Genomic DNA, 19,074 nt, shown 5'->3' with positions numbered 1-19,074 from the left:
GATACAGCGTCTGAGTGTGGCCCCTGGTCAGCACAGCAGATCCTGCATTTATTTCAACCGCTTACACGTGCGCCGGCCACGCGACAGGTATTCCTCAGGGTGGCATACTGATGCTTTTAACAGATCCCTCCAACTCACTGGGTGGGTAGTCCCATTTGCACCAGCCTTAGCGCTGTTGGGCAAGCCAAGAGGTCCCAGGATTACATCGGACTTGGAGCTGCACACGTGACACGAAGTGGAGCTGTGCACATTGGGCGATCTTTATAAGGATGGCCAGCTGCTGTCGTTCGCTCGGCTTCAGGAGCTGGGGCAGCTGTCTGGGCAGTTCCTGCTATACAATTCCTTGCTGAGAGCCCTGAGATCCAAATGTGGAGATGGGTCGGTGGCTCCCCCTACGCATTTGTTGATTCAAAACTTGCATGTGATGGGTCGGGGTCGACGCTTGATCAGCTGGTTTGCAGACGCGCTGTGGGCGCATGCGGTCCTGGAGAGCGATGCGCTGCGTATGGCTTGGGAAGAAAATACGGGCAGCTCGATTTTGGAAGCGCAGTGGAGGTTGGCCCTATCTGGCCACCGTAACATACCCCACAACTCCAGATTTCGCTTAATTCAGTTCTATATTGTCAACAGATCTTATCTCCCTCCAGCCCGAGTGAATAGATACTTTGCTCGTCAGGATGCCGTTTGTCCCCGTTGTCATGCTGTGGGCGAGGATTTATTACACAGGTTGTGGTCTTGCCCTTCTTTGCGCTCCTACTGGAGAGTAGTGGTTGCATGTCTGTCGGAACGCACAGCTCAGCGGGTTCCATTTACTTGGGGAGCGTGCATTCTGGGGCTGTTTCCCAGAGGCAAGAGGCATAGAGCTGCAGTGCGATTCACGGATTTGGGACTCATTACGGCAAAGAGGCTAGTGACCCTCAGGTGGAAGTCGCCAGCCCCCCCGCGGTTGCAGGCTTGGAGATGCTCCTTTGAGGTGTGGGCCGGGGCTGATGGTGCAGTGCTGGGGAGGGAAGAGGTGTTGGGGCTGCGTCAGTTTCCATTGTCGGCTAGCTGGGAGGAGTTGATGCCGCGATTACGGAATATGAATGGGACTCAGGAAGTGGAGAGCTTGGTCTAGCATGGACGAGTGTTCGCTAGGTGCGTGGTGCTCTGAGACGGGACGTTGTGTGTGCTCTCTGAAGGGGCCTGATGCAGCGCGGGAGTTAGGCAGTGTGTTGTTGACTGGAGTAGATGATAGGCTCTAACCCCCCGCCGTTGAACCAGACTGAAGCGGAGTGGGCCTCAGTCTAGCCGGGATGTGCCCACATGACAGTTCCATGCATGTATGTTTAGCAACCAGCAATGGTTATTGTTTATATTGTTTGTAACTTGTTTACAGCATTAGCTCATCAGCCAGCCACATTCATGCTATAATGCGAATGGAGGAGACTTGGCATAGCGACTTGTCTCGTCATGTACTGCCTTTGTTCAACCCTTCGTCAATGCTGTCCATTACTTGAGGCCATCAGAGTAAACAATCATTTCTGTATCAGTGTGGCTCTCTCGAAAATAGTATGCTGTTGGAGCTCAGTCCTTGCATGGTCCAACGGTGGGACTGGAGACTGGGCAGTAGCTTCCCAAGTTGCCCGCATGTTTAGTTCACTGGTTGTCTCAGTCTGAATGGATATTTCTGAGCATTGTAACTACACAATACTATCTCTTTTGCGTACTAATGTTTCATGTTTGTTGTCATGTAGAACTAAAATGCAAATAAACAGATTAATGAAAAAAAAACATAAATGGATACATCGCAGAGAATTCATAATACAGCGAGGGACCAGAGAGGGCTGTCCACTTTTGCCTCTTCTTTTTGCAGTCTTCACTGAGCCACTGGCAGAAGCATAGCAAAAAGATGAATATATTCTAGGGATTGTAACTGCCAATATGACTAACAAGCTTAAAGTACACACAACCTATGTTTAAGTACTTACTATTCAGTGAGCTGTTGGTAAGAAAAACTACGGACACTTTAAGAGACTTTAAACTAATTTTGGGATATATCAAACAATATAAAATCGACATTCAAAATCAGAGATAAGCATGGACTATGTTAGAATTAGAAGAACTTTCAACTGTGTAGCAAACGCCAATTACAAATGACATTTGTTATTTTAGAGTCCGAATTTGAAACCGATTACCAAGTTTATTTGAAAAAGATCCTACAAAGTGTGCCAAGGTTAAAAAAACAAAACTTTTCTTTAAAAACAACTACTTGTATTTCTAATTGGAACACAGTGAACTTTGTGAAAATAGTAGTTTGCCTGGCTTTCAAGTTTTGTTTTGACAGTTACCAATCTATATATCAGGATCACATCATACACTGCAATTACCTTGGGTATAGAAGTTTTGTGGGATTCTCATTTGGACCTGCTATGGCAATGCTTCAGACAACTTGGTCTCTTCAGAAAAACAAGCGTTTTTAGGTATCAGCAACAGCCATTTTATTAATAGCCAAAAACTGGAAAACTTTGAAACCTCCACATGGTTTAAATGATCAAGTGAGCTAATATGTTGCACTATCTTTGAACTTGCAGAAGCAAAAAAAATGGGAGCAGAAAGAAATGAGAATACGGTCCAACATTAGAAACCACAGAGAAGGAAACAATCCTAACTAAGTCAAGGGAAAATAAGTTGATTTCTTTCACCTGAAATTATATTTGTTAATATTTACTTAAATCATCTGATAAATCACATAGATCTTAACTGCAACAGACTTAGACATTCATTTTACCTGGTCTAGTCAATAAGATAATGCTACTAATTACCACCTGGGCTTAGATTCTTTGACGACTTGTTTGCACAGAGCCAAGTATTTATAGCAATCGTGTAGTCAAATTGATGCTGCCCCCAGTATAGATATCTCAGATGAAGACCTATAACTACATTACTTATTAAAGATAAACAAGTTATGAGTTTTAAAAGACAAAAGAGGTGTCTATTCCTTTTTAGGCAGCAGCAATACTACTACTAATGGTAGGACATCATATATATAAGTAGGGTGTGGCAGTCATATGATTAAGCCTACTTAATTTGAATGTGTTCTTCTGGGTGAACAGGTCAAAGGATAAGGCTTCAAATGCTTGATATTTATATGATGACTTCTAAAAATAAAAATAAAAAATAAAAAATAATAAATAATGCTGGATACAAATTTGGCAGGTGTTACTTCTTAAGAAGGGTGATGTGTCACTGTGTTTTGAGTGGCATGTTTTGCAAAGACTTCCATTACCGGTTCCAGAAGAGCTGGTACTAGATGCATTAATGGATATCAAGTGGTGCCATGATTCATTGCTAGATTAGCAGTTGAGCTTGGCAGTGTTGCCTAATGGTTCAGGATATCGTTGACAGGAACACTTTGGAGGGGGCATTGGCATGGGTGAAAAGTGTATGATCTAATTGGCAATGTTGATGTTGTGTTTTGGCAGAGTGCTTTTCTAGGAGTGATTTGTCTTTCCTGCAAATCAGTATTGATTGCCCCCTCCACTGTTTTTTTTTAGATGTATCCAATCTAGGGGCTCGTTGTCTATACATTTTGACTGGCAATTTCCATCTTCCTTTAAACTTTATTCCTGCCTACTGCACCGCAACATAACAAGTAAGGGATTCCTGCAGAAAGGGGGCTTACATTCATCAATCTTTGGACTGCTACTTGATGGCAAAAGAAGGAAAAAGATGTCATTTCTGTGTGGGAGAAAATCATAATCTCACTCAGTCAAAAAGTGTTCACAACATGCATCCGATATGCTGATGGTAAATACTTTTACTGCATATCATTCAAAATTAAAGTAGACTGTTTCAACGAGGGCAAGCATGCCAGTGGATCCTTTACCACCCTGGTATGGTCAGCCAACAGTAATGGTATTCTTTAAGAGATGTGTCCTCCTTTTCCTTCAATTTCTACTTCAGAAGCACTATTGAGGACAGGTAGAATGCTAAGGAGTTGGCTAAAACTCCCCTTAGGTTTTTCGTTTGGAACCTTTGCACACACAACTAAACAAAGAAGGGCAGGAACTACACCATTTGGGGGCTATGCCACTGGAAACTGCAAGGCCCTCACTCACATAAATGTGGTATGTTTCATCACGGGCATTCCCACTCTTAAATTTCTAGGAGTTCAAGTGGGCTACTACTACTTTTCGTGGGACAAAGTGAATTTCGTTATCATTGTCATACCGAAGAACGCTGTGGACCACCTGGTGCTCTTTAAAAGGGTTGAAACATGCAGACAAGTTCAGATGGAATGTTACTAATAGACCACACATCCATTATAGACAACAATTCCCTTATCGTCTTGGCTTTGAATATAGTCAAGGTAACCAAAAATAAAGTATGTAAAAAGAATTACTGAAGTCTGTATTAACTTCTTTCTCCTTTCTATCTCTGGGAGGCTTTTCTCTCACAATATTAACAAATAACCCTCACTCTCATGAAAAGTGGTGATAGTCCACTTAAACGCCCATGAGTTCAAATACATTTATTTGAGAGCCGTGCAATTTCCAGTGACAAACCTGTCCCCAAATGGTGTTTTGCAGATATGCCTAGCCCTGTTCCTCTTTAGTTTTGTGTGCAATATTTAATAGGTAGGACGGAAGAATGGGTTTTAGTGCCTCTTTACTCTTCCTTATGAGATTGATGTTAGTTCGAAACACAAGCAATAGTTTCAGAGGAAGGTTTATATTGTTCCTTATCTCACTGGCAGATGCCTTTGGAATCTTTCCAAGTGCAAGACATATTTTGACAGAAGAAGCACTCTTCAACTGTATGACTGCGGGTGCACAGAGGGTGGGGTGATTTCTCACATATTTCAATGCTACATGAAGGGCATCTCACAAATAAAGAGATGTTGGCAGGAACAATGGAGAAAAACTGCAAGAAATGACAATGTGACTGAAGAGTCCGAAAGCATACTTCGATGTCCAATGAACAAAAAAAATCTGACTGTAGAATCAACCTAAAAAGTGAGCCAGGCAGCAACGAGTCCTGTTGCATAAGAGTGGAAATATAAGCAAACAAATTCCAAAGCTTTTGCCCTATGTGTAGGGCAGCCTTAAAGGCATGGTTAAAGACTCCTTTTAAGAAAGAAGCATGGAAAATATTGCTGCGGTTTATTTCTGAATGGGCTGATAGGCATATGTAAAAGTATCTCACCGAGAAATATTTCCCTTGGAAACGTCTTCTGGGATACCATGCAGAGGCAAAGCTATTCACTCTTTATGACGTAGAGAAGGTAAATTACAACAGTTACCAGAGTTATACGAGTTGTAACCCATGGCAGGCAATTGGGAACATCTGAGTATACATTATATGGGCTTCCGAAATCTGAAGTTTAGAGATCAGTCAGGCCCAGCAATACAGAGAAGTAAATTGTTAGACTTAACTATGTGCCCTCTGTGTCCTAAAGGGCCCCAACACTGATCACTTTTGAGGTCAGCACCAGATAGGATATAACAGTTTTGTTGGAGACAATGTATCCTAAAGAAGTGCAGAGAGCTCCAAATAGTCATCCAGGAAAGGGTGAAATTATATTCTCAGTCTATGACAAACGCTGTCACTTCCATCACTATTACTAACACCAGCACCACTATGCCCTTAATAAATATGCACACAACAGAAGTGAGGCAGAAAAGTTGCAGTCTGTACTCATAATATACGCTCCGCCCTGAAAACTGTAAACCCACCTTCCATGCATCATACTTGAGAAAGCATATGACCACCATAGAAAGTTTCTGACACTTTCGTGTGGGTGACGCTCACATAGCCTAGTGGACATGTCTAAACACATGCTGTGATGCTCTTCATCACTCCAAGACAACAATGCACTCACCCATCTCTTGTCTGGTGCTGCAAACGCCGGACCCATATTTTGAGAGAACTCTCGATGAAGCTTCTGCACAAATTCCAGTATTCTGTGCAAAGCCCAGGTAGTTGTAAGAGCCCATGTTCATCACACCTTTAATCACCTTCCCCGTGTACCTGCATTAGAGAGATTACAATTGGCAGTGGCTAATGACATGTTTATTGCTACAAGGAAAAAAAAAGGTCACAGGGTGACAACCCACACACAGAAGCAGGTGTAAATGATCATTAGTTCCGAAAAAATCAATGGTATTGTCCACTACTGTAGTAAAGTCACACAGGTAAGAACCATCAATTTCAACAGAGATGCCAAAAACCAGGGTGAGAAAGATACTCTATTATACCTAAAAGCATGCCTGCCTTTTCTGAAGAATCCAAACCTCTAGTACCACAGCAATGTGAAAAGTGATCACATGATGCAGTTCCACAGGGGAGCAGTTTTGGGGTATGAATGAATTTGAGTTGAGTTGAGTTTCTCTCTAACTTGGTCGGTTAGTGGGGTTGGGTCATCTATCAAGATGTTGTAGTGGTATAAGAATACAACGATTTTCGATTTGTGACTTGTAAAGTAACCCAAAGCATCCAACTTTTGTAAAAAGGTTCCACAAATAGCTGGTCTCAATTCCCCGTGGACCCTCTTGGTGTAGGTCAACAATTCCAACCTAAAGCTGCAGACTGGCAACTAGAAATAGCCCTTAACAATAGTTTCAAGGGAGCAGTGTCATTTGTATTGCCCCACTGTTCAGTTTATCTATCAGGTTTTTGAACTTGCAGACTAAATGTTTCACAGTTTCTATAAAAAGACTAGTAACACATCAAGTGAGTCACTGGCAGGTACGTGTGCTAACATCAAGCACATTGGCACTGAGCGAGGATCTAGATGATAAGCAGGTTTGGAGATTTTATGTAATAATAAAAATTAAGCAGACTTTAGAATGTGAGAAGCTATTTTGGCCATCGGTTGTGCTGCCGCTTCATTTTTACTTGTGGTACAAAGAGCGAAGTATTATTAGGACAGAATGTTACATACCACTGCTACGGTGCCATCAGATTAACAGTTTATCCTCGGTGTATTAGCATACAGTTTTGTGTTAAGAGACCGTGAAGACAGAAGAAAATACCAACATCATCAGGAGCCCTTCCGAGTTCTTTCAGAAGAGGGTGAAAATGAAACAAGTATCTTATGACCACCTGTCTCGCGGATACATGCCCATCCCTTTTTATGGAGGCTGGTGATCACCTAGGAGGCACTGATCTGCCATTCTTGTAATATAGTCAGAAGAGAAATAGATACTGCTTTGTAGGTGATATGTGTAGTAGTATAAATAGTTTTTTCTGTTCTTCTGTAATGAACAGAAAGCGACAGCTTCCGCCAAATGACCGCACAGAGGAAAGAACAGCAGCCAAATTATCAATTCTAGTGATCTGGCTAGAGCATTACAGAGAGAAGAACTTGGTTACTGCGATTTGTGTTGCTAGTGGGTGATGTCCCGTCTATTTGCTGATCTGTAATCGACATGGTTTTTGCTACCGTTCAACAGAAGACATGAATGAAAAAATCAGCTTCATTATAGCCGTTCGCCTTTCTATGTCAGCAGGTAATGAGGGGCTGCTAGCATACTACAAAATGGTGATGCGCTTGCAGTGTCAAGACATCTTCCAAAAACTCAACTGTTAGGACAATAGGAGATATCCCTCAAGGACCGCTTTCTTCGTGGGTTGTGTAATGTTTGGAGCAACTGTGAAACTTGAACCTCAGGTATTAAGATATACAATCTGATGTGGATTAGTGTCCAAATGTTGCACAGCTTTAATTTGTAGAGATCATCTTTAGTGTGACATTCGTAACACATACACCATGAAAAGGTCATTGGGTGCTGGTTATCATATGAACAGTTACAAGGGCTTGAAGGCTTTTTGGAAGGTGGACGGATCAGCAATAGGCCAAATGTCTTTTGCAAAGTGTTGTAAGAAGACAGGATTTTGAACTGAAAACGATCTTCGGCTGTTACTCTTCAGTTTTATCCAGGACACAATACAATGATTTTGAATTTAACCTTGAAGGCCTTAACTAGCGTGATGGATAGTCTACTGGAAGCTCTTACTGATCAAAAAGAGGTTGATAGAACTCAGCAGCAACATTTAGCTTATGTTGAGAAAGCGTGGCGCAATGCCCAGTATTTTTAAAGAGCTAATTTCCATGCCACATTAATGGAACACCTGGCTTGTGTTTGGTCAAGAAGCAATTTTAGAAAGTGTAATTTTGCAGTTGATAATGGGTGAATACTCCGGAGGCCTGTGTGGTCCGGTGCTTTTTTTCGATTTTGTTTTGAGTAAAGGTCTGACTTGACTAAAGATCCTAGCAATAATCAAATGACAGATCTATGGCCAGACTAATATGCCAAAATATGGTTGGATCACAGAGTAAGGGACGTTTTCTGTATTTTATTATGTCAGCTTACTGGTTGTTACCAGTGGTGCTGGGGGATACATGCAAGGCAAGCAATGAGAGCACTAATCAGGTGGAAGTGGACTTGTTATTTTATTTGGCCCTGGGGTGTTTATTTGGACTTTGAATATGTATGTGCCTTGCAAGAAGGGTACAGGTAGGTAGCAGTTTTTGTTGACTATTACAAAAGAGTTACAAGACGGCAACTTACAGATAATGATTTGGCAAAGCTGCTTAGGTTTCTTGCATGGCAAGGTAACGCGTACACTTCGTAGCTGCACTGTTGCAATGGTACATTGTTTTAGTCTGAGGACTAATTGTAAGATGAACAGGTCACAACTCAAAAGATACATTGCCGTGGTGGACTAGGTCTTATACAATTGTGGCCATTATATGAGTTAGAGTCAATTGGTTTTACGTCAACCTGTCAATGAAAGTAGTACTTTGCCTTTTCTATTTCATCCTTTGGCATTGAAATGATCAGAACACTGGGTCATGGGGTACTTTGCAAAGCAGGTGGTGTTGAATTAGAAATCACTCAGAAGGAGGGTAGAGAGGTACAACTCTGGTATGAGGATTGAAAGGAGGGGTTACATTAAGGGCTTATCAATGTGGGGTGGGGATTGTAACAAAGGACCCAATTTAGTAAGGACAGCTAATATAAAACCCAATTTGGATGCCTCGAAGAGGAGTCCAGCTCGGGTAGTAGGGCTGGAATAGGGACTATTGTAACACTAAGGGAGTAAGAGTTGGAGGGAAACATCATGGGCTCATATCATGGGTGGAGAACGCTGAACCAGCATAGGAGGAGACTCCTTTAAGAGAAGAAGGCTGAAAACAGGAGGTTCATGCAATATAAAAGGGCTGTTAAGAAGGGGCGAGTTTAAGGAAGGAGGGCTGTATGGAGCGGTGGGTATTTAATGAAGGGGGGCTGATGAGAAGGAGCAAATGAAGGCAGCAGAGCAGAAAGAAAGGGACTAGTCAAAGGAAGGAGGATGAAATGTGAAGTTTCTCTTGAATACTGTATGATAGTGTTTGCTCAGGCAAAGGTCTGCAGGAAGCCTTGTGTGACTCAGCTGAAGAACCTGGGGGTGGAGAAGCTTCACTCAGTAGGAGGACTGCAGGGAGAGACCAACTGAAGTGAGAAGGCTCAAGGGGTAGAATAGCTCAGAAAGGATTAGAGTGAGGAAAGTGGTAAAATGATTAGATCAATACTGTGGTTATAACAAGATAACACTATGAAACTGTTTACGGTGACACAGGCAAAGGGGCACCAGGCTGCTTCTGAAAACATCATTTGTAGTCAACTGCATGGCAAGGGGTGTAGGGTAAAACAAAATGGCAATATACCTAGATCACCAACATTCCTTACACTGGATGTAGGTAAAATAGGCAGTGGAAAGAAAGGTAGAGTTAGCCATATAAGGGGTAGCCAGGCATTAGGAAATTTACCAACATAATAAGGCCAAATAATCACTAAAGGAGAGGCGAGAGGAACCCAAATCAACCATTAATTTCTGAAATGTGCTCACTTGGTATCTACAATTGGCATCTACATATGTCACTTGCTTAAAGTTACTTGCACTCACACGAATGTCCAGTTGTAGTCTGTTGTGTATCGATCCAATATGTCCATCTTTGCCCCCGGCACACCACACAGAGGTCTGTTCCAGTTATCACGGATCCGCATATAGAGGTTCCGCGTGTAGAAGTTCTCAAAGTCTTGATATAAAGAAACAAAGTCCTGAAAAACAATGTGAAATAGAAGGCCCATAAAACATATTGCTATGCAATTTCCCACCATGGTTTCCCAGAGACAAAACAATATGAGTTTCAAGAAGCACAAGATTTGGATTTGAAAAGTAACCTTGTAACTCCAAAAGTATGGCACCTTCTTTGTTGTGTGGAAGACGTTGATGAGTTGCTTGAAAACGCCCATCACATCACAAAATATAAAGGACTTGGAAGTCCCCACTGTAAAAGCTATAAAACAGTTTTCATGCCCACAAATATTAAGTCTAAGAGTGACAGAACAGTATCGTAACAAAAGGCATTAACCGCATGGACACAGGGAAATACTGGCAAATGCAGGGTTTTAAAGAGCACATGGATGGGAATGACTATTGCAGATTTAAAAGAGGTCTTAAACGAACTCCAAGAACCAGCACTTTTACACCCTCCAACAAAGTGCACAGTCTTAAACATCTCGAAGATACTGGTCTCTACAACACATATAGACCAACCAAATTTACGCCCTCTCTTAGATCCAGTGGTATCACAACATTCCAAGCCGTATGCACTTTTCTACAGTTCCACAAACTGTTGTCCATAAAATGCTAGAGCAAAATAAATATTTTCTATAGTGCTGCAGTCGGTCCTAAACTGCCCTAAACGAAAACCTGAGCTATCATAAGGAAAAAGCACAGGAATTTACAGAGAACAGCAATCTGTGCTACATAACTCCTTCAATTCTATGTAATGCTGCTTAGGCTGAATGACAGCCAGGACATTTGGTTTGGAACCGTGTGCAGAAATCCTACTTCTCTAATCCCACAACCCATAATGGGTCATGTGCTTGCTATTCAAGTTAATATTCAATAAACTCGGAAGTATGCTTACCTTTCTGATATGGCCCAGTACACACCATAGACAAACTCAATACTCTTTAAGATCCCATGTCAGCTAGGGGGCCTTGAACATTCCAGATTTTGAATGCAAATACCTACTGTGATGACTGCAGCATCTATCAAGGTGGCTGGAAGAAAAGCAAACCTAGAAAGTTGATTTGCTGGCCCCCACTCAGACACTGATTTGGGTCTATGGTTAATGCTGCTCAGATAAAAAAAAAAAAACATACTCCCCCATCTGGTGAAATAAATATCCTTGATATGTGAATAGACAGTAAAGAGGGAAGGGACCAGATCCTAGTGGAGGTTAGGAGTAGGCCTCTTCCATACTTCCAATCAAATGTGTAGCAAGGCAAGAGCGGCCAAATCAGTGCAAGGGCACGTGGCATAGTGGAAAATCTGGATGAACGGGATAGTTTCCTGATAATTAAGGAGGCTAGACAATGATCTGGGAAGGAAACAGGTCAGTTCTAGACCTTTAAAAAAAAAAAAAATAATACAGTATCAGCCAGCATTGCTAGGGAGGTGTTTACAGAGTTCCAGAGTAGACCACCTGAAATAACCATGCTGCGTGCTCTCTTAGAATTTACTAAGAGTAGTAAACCTATTTCTTCACTTCATGAAATGTTCATTAATGACCACCCAAAAACACCACTACCTACCCATCCAAAATGGTAAAAAAAGCCTTAGCTAAAGGATACTAAATGGAAAAAATATACTTGTTTATAATAAAAAGGCAATGAGGAGTTCTGTGTCACCCAATTCAAGATACTTTATATAGTCTACTTTACCGCAGTAATATACTAGCTAAAATCAGTCCAACACTGTCACTTCCCCTCCAGATGCCACTGGTGAGTGTGTGCTTTTCCCACATGAGTTGATCATGTCCAATATGGAAGAATACTGGAACCAGGTGATGAATGCTCTGAAAAGCGTGGTAGTTACCACAGTTACTTCCTCCTTTAAACACTAATTTGTACCTATAACAGAGACCCAAGAAGAGAACATTTTAAATTGGTGGCCCTTTTGTTGCTGTTAGCTAAAAGACGTGTGATTATACATTAGATGTACTGAGAATGGAGAATAGTCTCCAGGAGGACCTCAGAAACTAATGTGAAATGCTGACCATACTCAATAGAGACGTAGGAAAGACAGCAATCACAAGGGCCCACTAACTAGATTGGTGAACTAAATGAGAAAAGCTTATAGAGAATATGGACCTGAAACGTACTTGTACTGCTGTGTCCCTAGTATCTGTACAGACTCTCTCATTAAACTGAATACTAAAATATACTGCTGATTGTATATATGTACTTTTGATGCTCATAACACCATAATATGGTGTTGACTGTTTTAGATTTGAGAAATTATAAAATCAAAGCATTTGTCCTACTGGAATTGATAGTGGAGAATGAACGTGGTTGTGCTTTTTAGCCCCCAACCCCCTATTGTAAGACCCACTCACTTCCAAATCTTGTGAGCCCACAGGTAAATTGCACTATTAGGGAGTTGTAGCTGGAAAGGTCCGAGTGCCTTGTACTGCAGTTTCATTTCTACAGCTTTTAATAACTGATTTGGCCCTAGACTGCCCTAGAAGACATGTAGCACACTACGCCGCGTGGAGGATGTTTGATCAGAAGTGTGTTTAATCACAGAGTGGTGTAGGTGGGAAGTGTTTGCTATTGTGTTGCTGCACATATGCCTGGAGAGGAATGAAAAAGCCAGAGAGAGGCGCATGTTATGTGCACCACCCTGGAGTGGTAAAAGTTTCAGTTTCTTGAGTGGCTATGAGTAACAGGGGAGTAGTAGAAAGAAATTAACTAGACACGTGCAACCAGGACATCGGCCCTGCGGGGGCCCACTTTTAGGCAGACGAAGGAATGCACTGGATATAGACAGCCACTGTACATGTGCTTTGATGTCACCCAGGAGCGACACAAATGCAACCACCAGAATGCCTTGTTTCATGCAGTGAGAATATAGGTTTTATGGTATCCACCCAGGAGAGACAGGGTGGACCCAGCACAGCAGGAATCTGGAAGACCTGGAAATAATGGGGTTGGAAGAAGAATAACGCCGTTGGTGGAACATAATATCTGGTTATATGAAGTGAGTGAGAGAAGACGTTTAGGAGAGGATAGGCATTATGAAGGTGAGGGAGTCTAAGTTCTGGCCCTAGATCATAGCTGTTACAAATTTGGAAGACACCTTAGGAAGATGCCCTTACTCTCTTCAGTCTTTAGTGAGACTCACTATGAGTAAATTAATGGAGGGTTGTAATGAGAGTTGTGAAGCCAAACACAGTAGGTAGGGAGAGTGTGGTCAAAGCACAAACAGCCAAGTCAAGTATCTGGAAGGATAGATTAAAAAGCCAGGTACTGGAATCTGTTGGAGGAATAAAGCACCCAGGAAATGAACAGTAGAAAAATACCTGGAAAGAAAAAAAGCAAACCAATCCTCTTGTATTGTCTCCTATCCTGCTACCCACACTTACAAGCGACTTGACAGCAGCAAAAATCTGCTTACAAGCATTCAACATTTCCATATGATGATGTCGGACTCTAGTCTGGGGCTGACAATGAGGCAGTGTCATTAAAAGCTAATATCTTACGGCTAAGAACGAACTAGAAAGGAACTTGGGACTTTGCGATGAAGGCATCCACAACACAGTTGCAGATGTTATTCCGCACACACTTATGCAGCACAACGACAACGGTCTGTAGCAGAGCAGCCCACAAACACCCCAGAACATCCAAGTTCTGATTAGTTACGTGCTAAGGGCACTCAACCCTGCCTGGAAACAGTTGAACCGACACAGGCTCTAGGGTGCCAGCAAATTCTCATGACTGCAGCCTGGTCACATGTATCCCTGTCACGTGTTTGGCATTACACACATCCGGCACAGCCACGGCTCAACAGCATGCTCAACGGTTCAGTTAATGCTACACTGCCTTTTTATGTGCTTCACTCTGTGATGTGTTTTAAGGCAACTTAAAGCACTGATTTGCCCAGACCTTTAGAAGAGCATGGCATTCGCATTCTTTGAAGAACAATGCCAATTATTTGTGGGCAAGAGAAAATGTGCAGAGCTGACCTTAATGGCATCATTAAGCCCTACGCCGGAGTGGATTAGGTCGCCATATTTCCCAATAACATCCTATTCCTAAAGTCTCCTTAAAACTCTCCGAGAGAGGAACTGCTTTTCCAAGACATCTCCAAAAGTTCATGTTGGATGTTCTACTAGTTCTCATTACCAAACCATCCTTTACCTCATTCTTGTATTTACTTTGTTCTGTTGCCATAGCTGACAACAACTGATACAGGACAGACAGAGCACAAGTAATCATTATTCCTGCATCATACAGCCATATTTAAAGCTGCCATGACCAACACTTGTCCGATTTAAACACTTTTTAGGTTTCACCTGCACAGTGATTGCAAAATCTCTTGTAAATATTTTTTTTTAAAACGGGCTTAGAGCCCACTAATTACTAACTTTAATTTATCATTGGTTGGCTCCCCCTTCACAGTCATTTCCTTGCTTCCGATTGGTCAGCATCTCCTCTTCTCCTTCCACTTCCTCCCTGATTTTGAGTCTTTGTCTCTGCTGTGGAGAATGGCCCAAATACAGCTTCCTGTGGCCAGAGTCCTTCCACCAGCAGCCAGCTCCAGGAGGTATCTTTTTTGTTATTTCACTTTTCAGCAAGTACTCTTAGAGCTCATGTATCCTTTACCTTCACCCCCACCTTTCTCCTGCCATCTATCCCCTGTACTTCACCCAAGCCCGCTCCCGCTTTGTCCCACGCAGTGGTGGCAGCTGTTGCTCTGAAAGAGAGTGCACAAACCCTCTGGTGGTTGCTTTTAAGCCAATGCATATCACACTTTAATGCAGAGAATAACTCATCTAGAGATGATTCTCTTTTACTGTGCCCGACCTTTCTTCGCACCCACACTGGTACGATCAAGATAGAACGCCAACGCTCTTTTTGGGTCCAGGTGGTGGAGTCTCTCCTCTTCCTCAGAAGGATGTGGGGGCATGTAAAAAGTAGGCAAAGTGATGGATTGGCCTGCTTGAAAGGGCGTGACCACTATAGGTAGAAAGGAAGCCCTGGTATGAAGCACCACCTTGTCAGGATGGATGGAGATGAAAGGTGGCTTTGAGGAAAGACCCTGTAGCTCACTCACTCTGCAGGCAGGGGTGAGAGCTACAAAGAAGGCTGTCTTCAGAGTAAGAAGCCAAAGTGGACAGCTGTGAAGTGGCTCAAAAGGGGCACACATCGGAAGAGTAAGAACAAAGTTCAAATTCCATTGGGGTATTATGAATGGAGAAGGAGGAAACAGATGGGTAAGACCCTTTAGAACACTTTCATCAATGGGAGATTTAAACAAGGAGGATTGGTCAGGCAATCTGAGGAAAGCCGAGATGGCAGACAAATAACCCTTGAGGGTGCCCAGAGCAGAGCCCTGCTCGGCCAGAGAAAGAACAAACAAAATAACCTCAGAAGGAGGGGCAGAGATCAGTCACGGCTCGCTGTTGTTAAAGGGGGCAGGGCAGCGTGTGGGGAAGGAGTTGGAGGGGAGGTGCAGGGGGGGGGGGATTCGCTACGGGGGAAATATTAATACAATTTTAAAAATAAACTTATATCACAATAAAAAGGCCGCGCCGCTCCTCTGCATCAGCCGCCTAAAGGAGAGAGCCTATGCTGCATGTGTGTTTGGCCGGCCAAACACACGTGCTCTGAGGGGGAGTGCACACTGCTAGACACCCATGTGGTCCCGCCCCTTTAAAAGAAAATTATGATAAACTAAGTTTATTATCATTTCCTTTTAAAGGTTTTGCAGCTACCGCTGCTGGCGGGGGAACAGAGGGGTGGGCGATGCTCCTCCACCCTAACGTAGCAGCCGTCCCTGGCAGAGAGAGGATCAACAGACTTGTCTGTACACCATGCCGCAAATTTGTTCCAATCACAGGCATATACCGTTTTGGTGGAGGGACGACTGGCAGCCAAGATAACATTACAGACTTCGGGCGGAAGGTCAAAAGCTGTCAATTGCCACCACTCAATCTCCACACAAGGAGGAGACTAGACAGCTTTGCGTGGCGAACCGTCCCCTGCTGCTGCAACAGAAGAGGCAGTCTGAGTGGAGGATTAATAGCCTGGCTTAAGAGCTCGGGATACAAGACCCTTTGTGCCCAGTCCGAAGTCACTAGAATGACTTGGATCCGGTCGTTCTTGATCTTCTTGAGAACTATGGGCAGAAGTGGTACTGGCGTAAAAGAGGTCTGAGTTCCACTCGAGACGAAAGGCGCCGCCAAGCGAGTGCTGCATTGCAAACTCCAGCTCGCAAAACAGCTGACATTGCACATTCTCTGCGGAGGTGAACAGATCTAACTAAGGCTCTCCCCACTGCTGAAAGAGACCATGTGCCACCTCCGGATGGAGAGGCCATTTGTGAATGATCCAGACATTAACGGCTGAGTAAGTCCCCTTTGGCGTTCAGAGAGCTCGCCAGATGTTGAACCACCAGGGATATGGCCTGATGTTCCAGCCATGTCGAGAGGTGCAGAGCCTCCAGACAAAGGGTCCACAACCCTACCCTCCCTGCTTGTTGCAGTACCACATGGCAGTGGTGTTGTCTGAACACCTGCACCACTTTCCCTTTCAGAGGGAAGCCTGCTAGCCTGACCGCCCTGAGCTCCAAACAATTGATATGGAACTCGCACTACACCGGAGACCAAATGCCTCTGATCTCCACCTCTCCCATATGCCCATATGGCTGCCTCATCTGTCACTAATGTCAGATCTGGTTGGGGGGGGGGGGGGGGGGGGAAGAGAGAGAGATCAGCCTCTGACCCAATCTCGGTTCAAAAGTCACAACTGCAGATCTTGCACAGTCCCCTCAGAGATCTGAAAAATCTTGGGGAGATTCCCCTGATGCTGCACCTACTGGAACTACAGGTCTAACTACAGAGGACCCATATGCCATCTGGCATGTGTCACCAGCAGGATGCAGGAGGCCATGAGGCCCAGCAAACTCAGATTAAGTATCACCAAAAACCAGGATAGAGGCTGAAACAGCAGTATCATAGCCTGAATATCCTAGACTCGCCGATCGAGTGGATAGGCCCAAAACTACCCATGATGGTGCCCAGAACAGCTCCGATGAAATGGAGCGTCTGAAAGGGAGTCAGATGTGACTTGGGCACGTTTAAAGTGAACCCCAGAGAATGCAGGAGGTCCGCTGTAGTATGGAGATGGGAGACAATAGCCTGGGGCAGGCCTGCCTTCAACAGCTAGTTGTCAAGGCAGGCGAAGACTGAAACCCCTAACCTGGGCAGATGAGCTGCAACCAGCGCCATCACTTTGGTAAACAGCAATGGGCACTAGTAAGGCTAAAGGGGAGCAGGGTAAATGTTAAATGCTTGTGACCTACCACGAACCGCAAGTAATGTCTGTTGGCAGGCAGGACGGGAAAATGGAAATATGCGTCCCGATAGTCCAAAGCTACCATCCCGTCTCCTGGGTCCAGGGCAGAAAGGACCTGAGCCAAAGTGAGCATTTTGAGTCTGCTTTGTCACCGAAGAGACGAGTGCCATAAAAAGGCATGTCCATCAGAGTGGATTGGACATACCATGAAAAGTTAGACGTCCTCAACCAAGCGTGGCGCCTCAGTGCCAACCGATCTGCCCAGTGATTCGGTTGTATCCAGACCATATCGGATTGTGAACTTAGCTGCGTCTCTCCAGTCAGCAACAGCTTGGGAGAGAATGGCCGGGGCCTCCTCCGGGACTTGTGGCAGCACCTGCGCAACCATGTCCCATAAAGTATGGGTACAACAGCCAAAAAGGCATGCAGTATTCACAGACCTCAATACCAGGCTGAAGGAAGAAAACTGCTTCTTCCCAAGGTGATCCTGCCTACTGGATTCCCTATCCAGGCCTTCAGAAGGGAACGCACCATTGGATGTTGGGGCTTGGATAACCAAGGGGTAGGGTGTTGGGTCAGGAATGCCGGTTCATTAGGCCCAGGCATGTGGCGATGGACTATTGTCCTGTTCACAGGAGCCCATGGGTTAGGTTTGGACTAAGTCCCCCAGCATGACATCGGGGAGAGCTTAACTGAAGGGCAAAATGGGTTTTGATGTGGAAGCCCCAGGCTGAAGCACCTCAGAGTAAGAAAGTTAGTCCTCACAGCCACCGAAGGCAGCCTGAAGTCCCAGACCTCAGCCACTCTTTGCACCACCATGGAATAAGACGCCCCCTCAATAACCACTGTAGGGGGAGAAAGCTTGCCAGCGTCAGGAGAGGTGTCAGATCGCTGGCTTCACTCAGCCCCTGAACCCAGTCCATAGGGTCTTCAAGCTGGTATTCTAAAGTGTCCAGTAACCACTCCAAACTCTCACCAAACTTGTAACCATAAGAATAAGGGTCAGGATCAGACCTAGGGAGTAAGTTCCCAGCCGAAGTCAGAATCGGTATCAAGCGACGCCAGAGTCAACAATAAGTATGGGGTCAACAACATCCGCGAGCCCCGGCAGCATCACGAGTGTCGACATCGGAACAGTCGTCAGGGAAGGTTCGTATCCGGAAGTGGATCTCTGGGTTCTCCCAGAGCTGAGGACGAATCCGCCGGTGAGGAACCTTCGGGGGCCCCTGCCGAAACTGCAGGGTAAAATGGCACTCCAGCAGGCGCAACCTGCCCAAAGATGAGGCGCATGGCCTCGTAGAATTCCTTTTATTGGCTCGGGGTGGCTCCGGCAACTAAGGGAGGCGTGGAACTGACCCAGAAGTAGGCTCTGAGGATAGAGGCCAAGAGTAACACTCCTTCTCCTGCGTCACAAAATCTGACCAACAGGCTGAAGTCAAAGAACGCTTGTGCTTCTACTTCTTTTTATTGTTACCAGAGAGTCCCAAAGATTTTAAATGGGACGACGACGAATTGTGAGGGCTCCGCAAGCGTTCCCTCTACCTTCCTCGCAACGGATACCAGGAGCAATGCGGAGCGGGGCCGGGCTGCGACCAGCTTTAGGGAGCACTCTCTCAAAGCCTTGGGGTTTATGGCCCAGCACTCAGAGCATGACTTCAGGTAATGGTTGAGTACC

General features: G+C 44.4%; 1 protein-coding gene across 2 annotated transcripts in view; it reads right to left on the bottom strand.

The window, feature by feature from the left end:
• Positions 1-19,074, bottom strand: part of SPTLC2 (serine palmitoyltransferase long chain base subunit 2) — a 327,100-nt gene that overhangs the window by 196,237 nt on the left and 111,789 nt on the right. For both annotated transcript variants that reach the window (XM_069208404.1, XM_069208403.1), the window contains exons 3-4: positions 9,934-10,088; positions 5,864-6,012 (exon numbers count right to left, since the gene is read on the bottom strand). In XM_069208404.1, coding sequence (XP_069064505.1) covers positions 5,864-6,012; positions 9,934-10,088 — 304 coding nt within the window. The remainder of the gene's footprint in view (positions 1-5,863; positions 6,013-9,933; positions 10,089-19,074) is intronic.

Source organism: Pleurodeles waltl, chromosome 9 (assembly GCF_031143425.1).
Source record: "Pleurodeles waltl isolate 20211129_DDA chromosome 9, aPleWal1.hap1.20221129, whole genome shotgun sequence".
Lineage (NCBI taxonomy): Eukaryota > Metazoa > Chordata > Amphibia > Caudata > Salamandridae > Pleurodeles > Pleurodeles waltl.
This window is presented reverse-complemented; position numbering and strand designations above follow the sequence as displayed.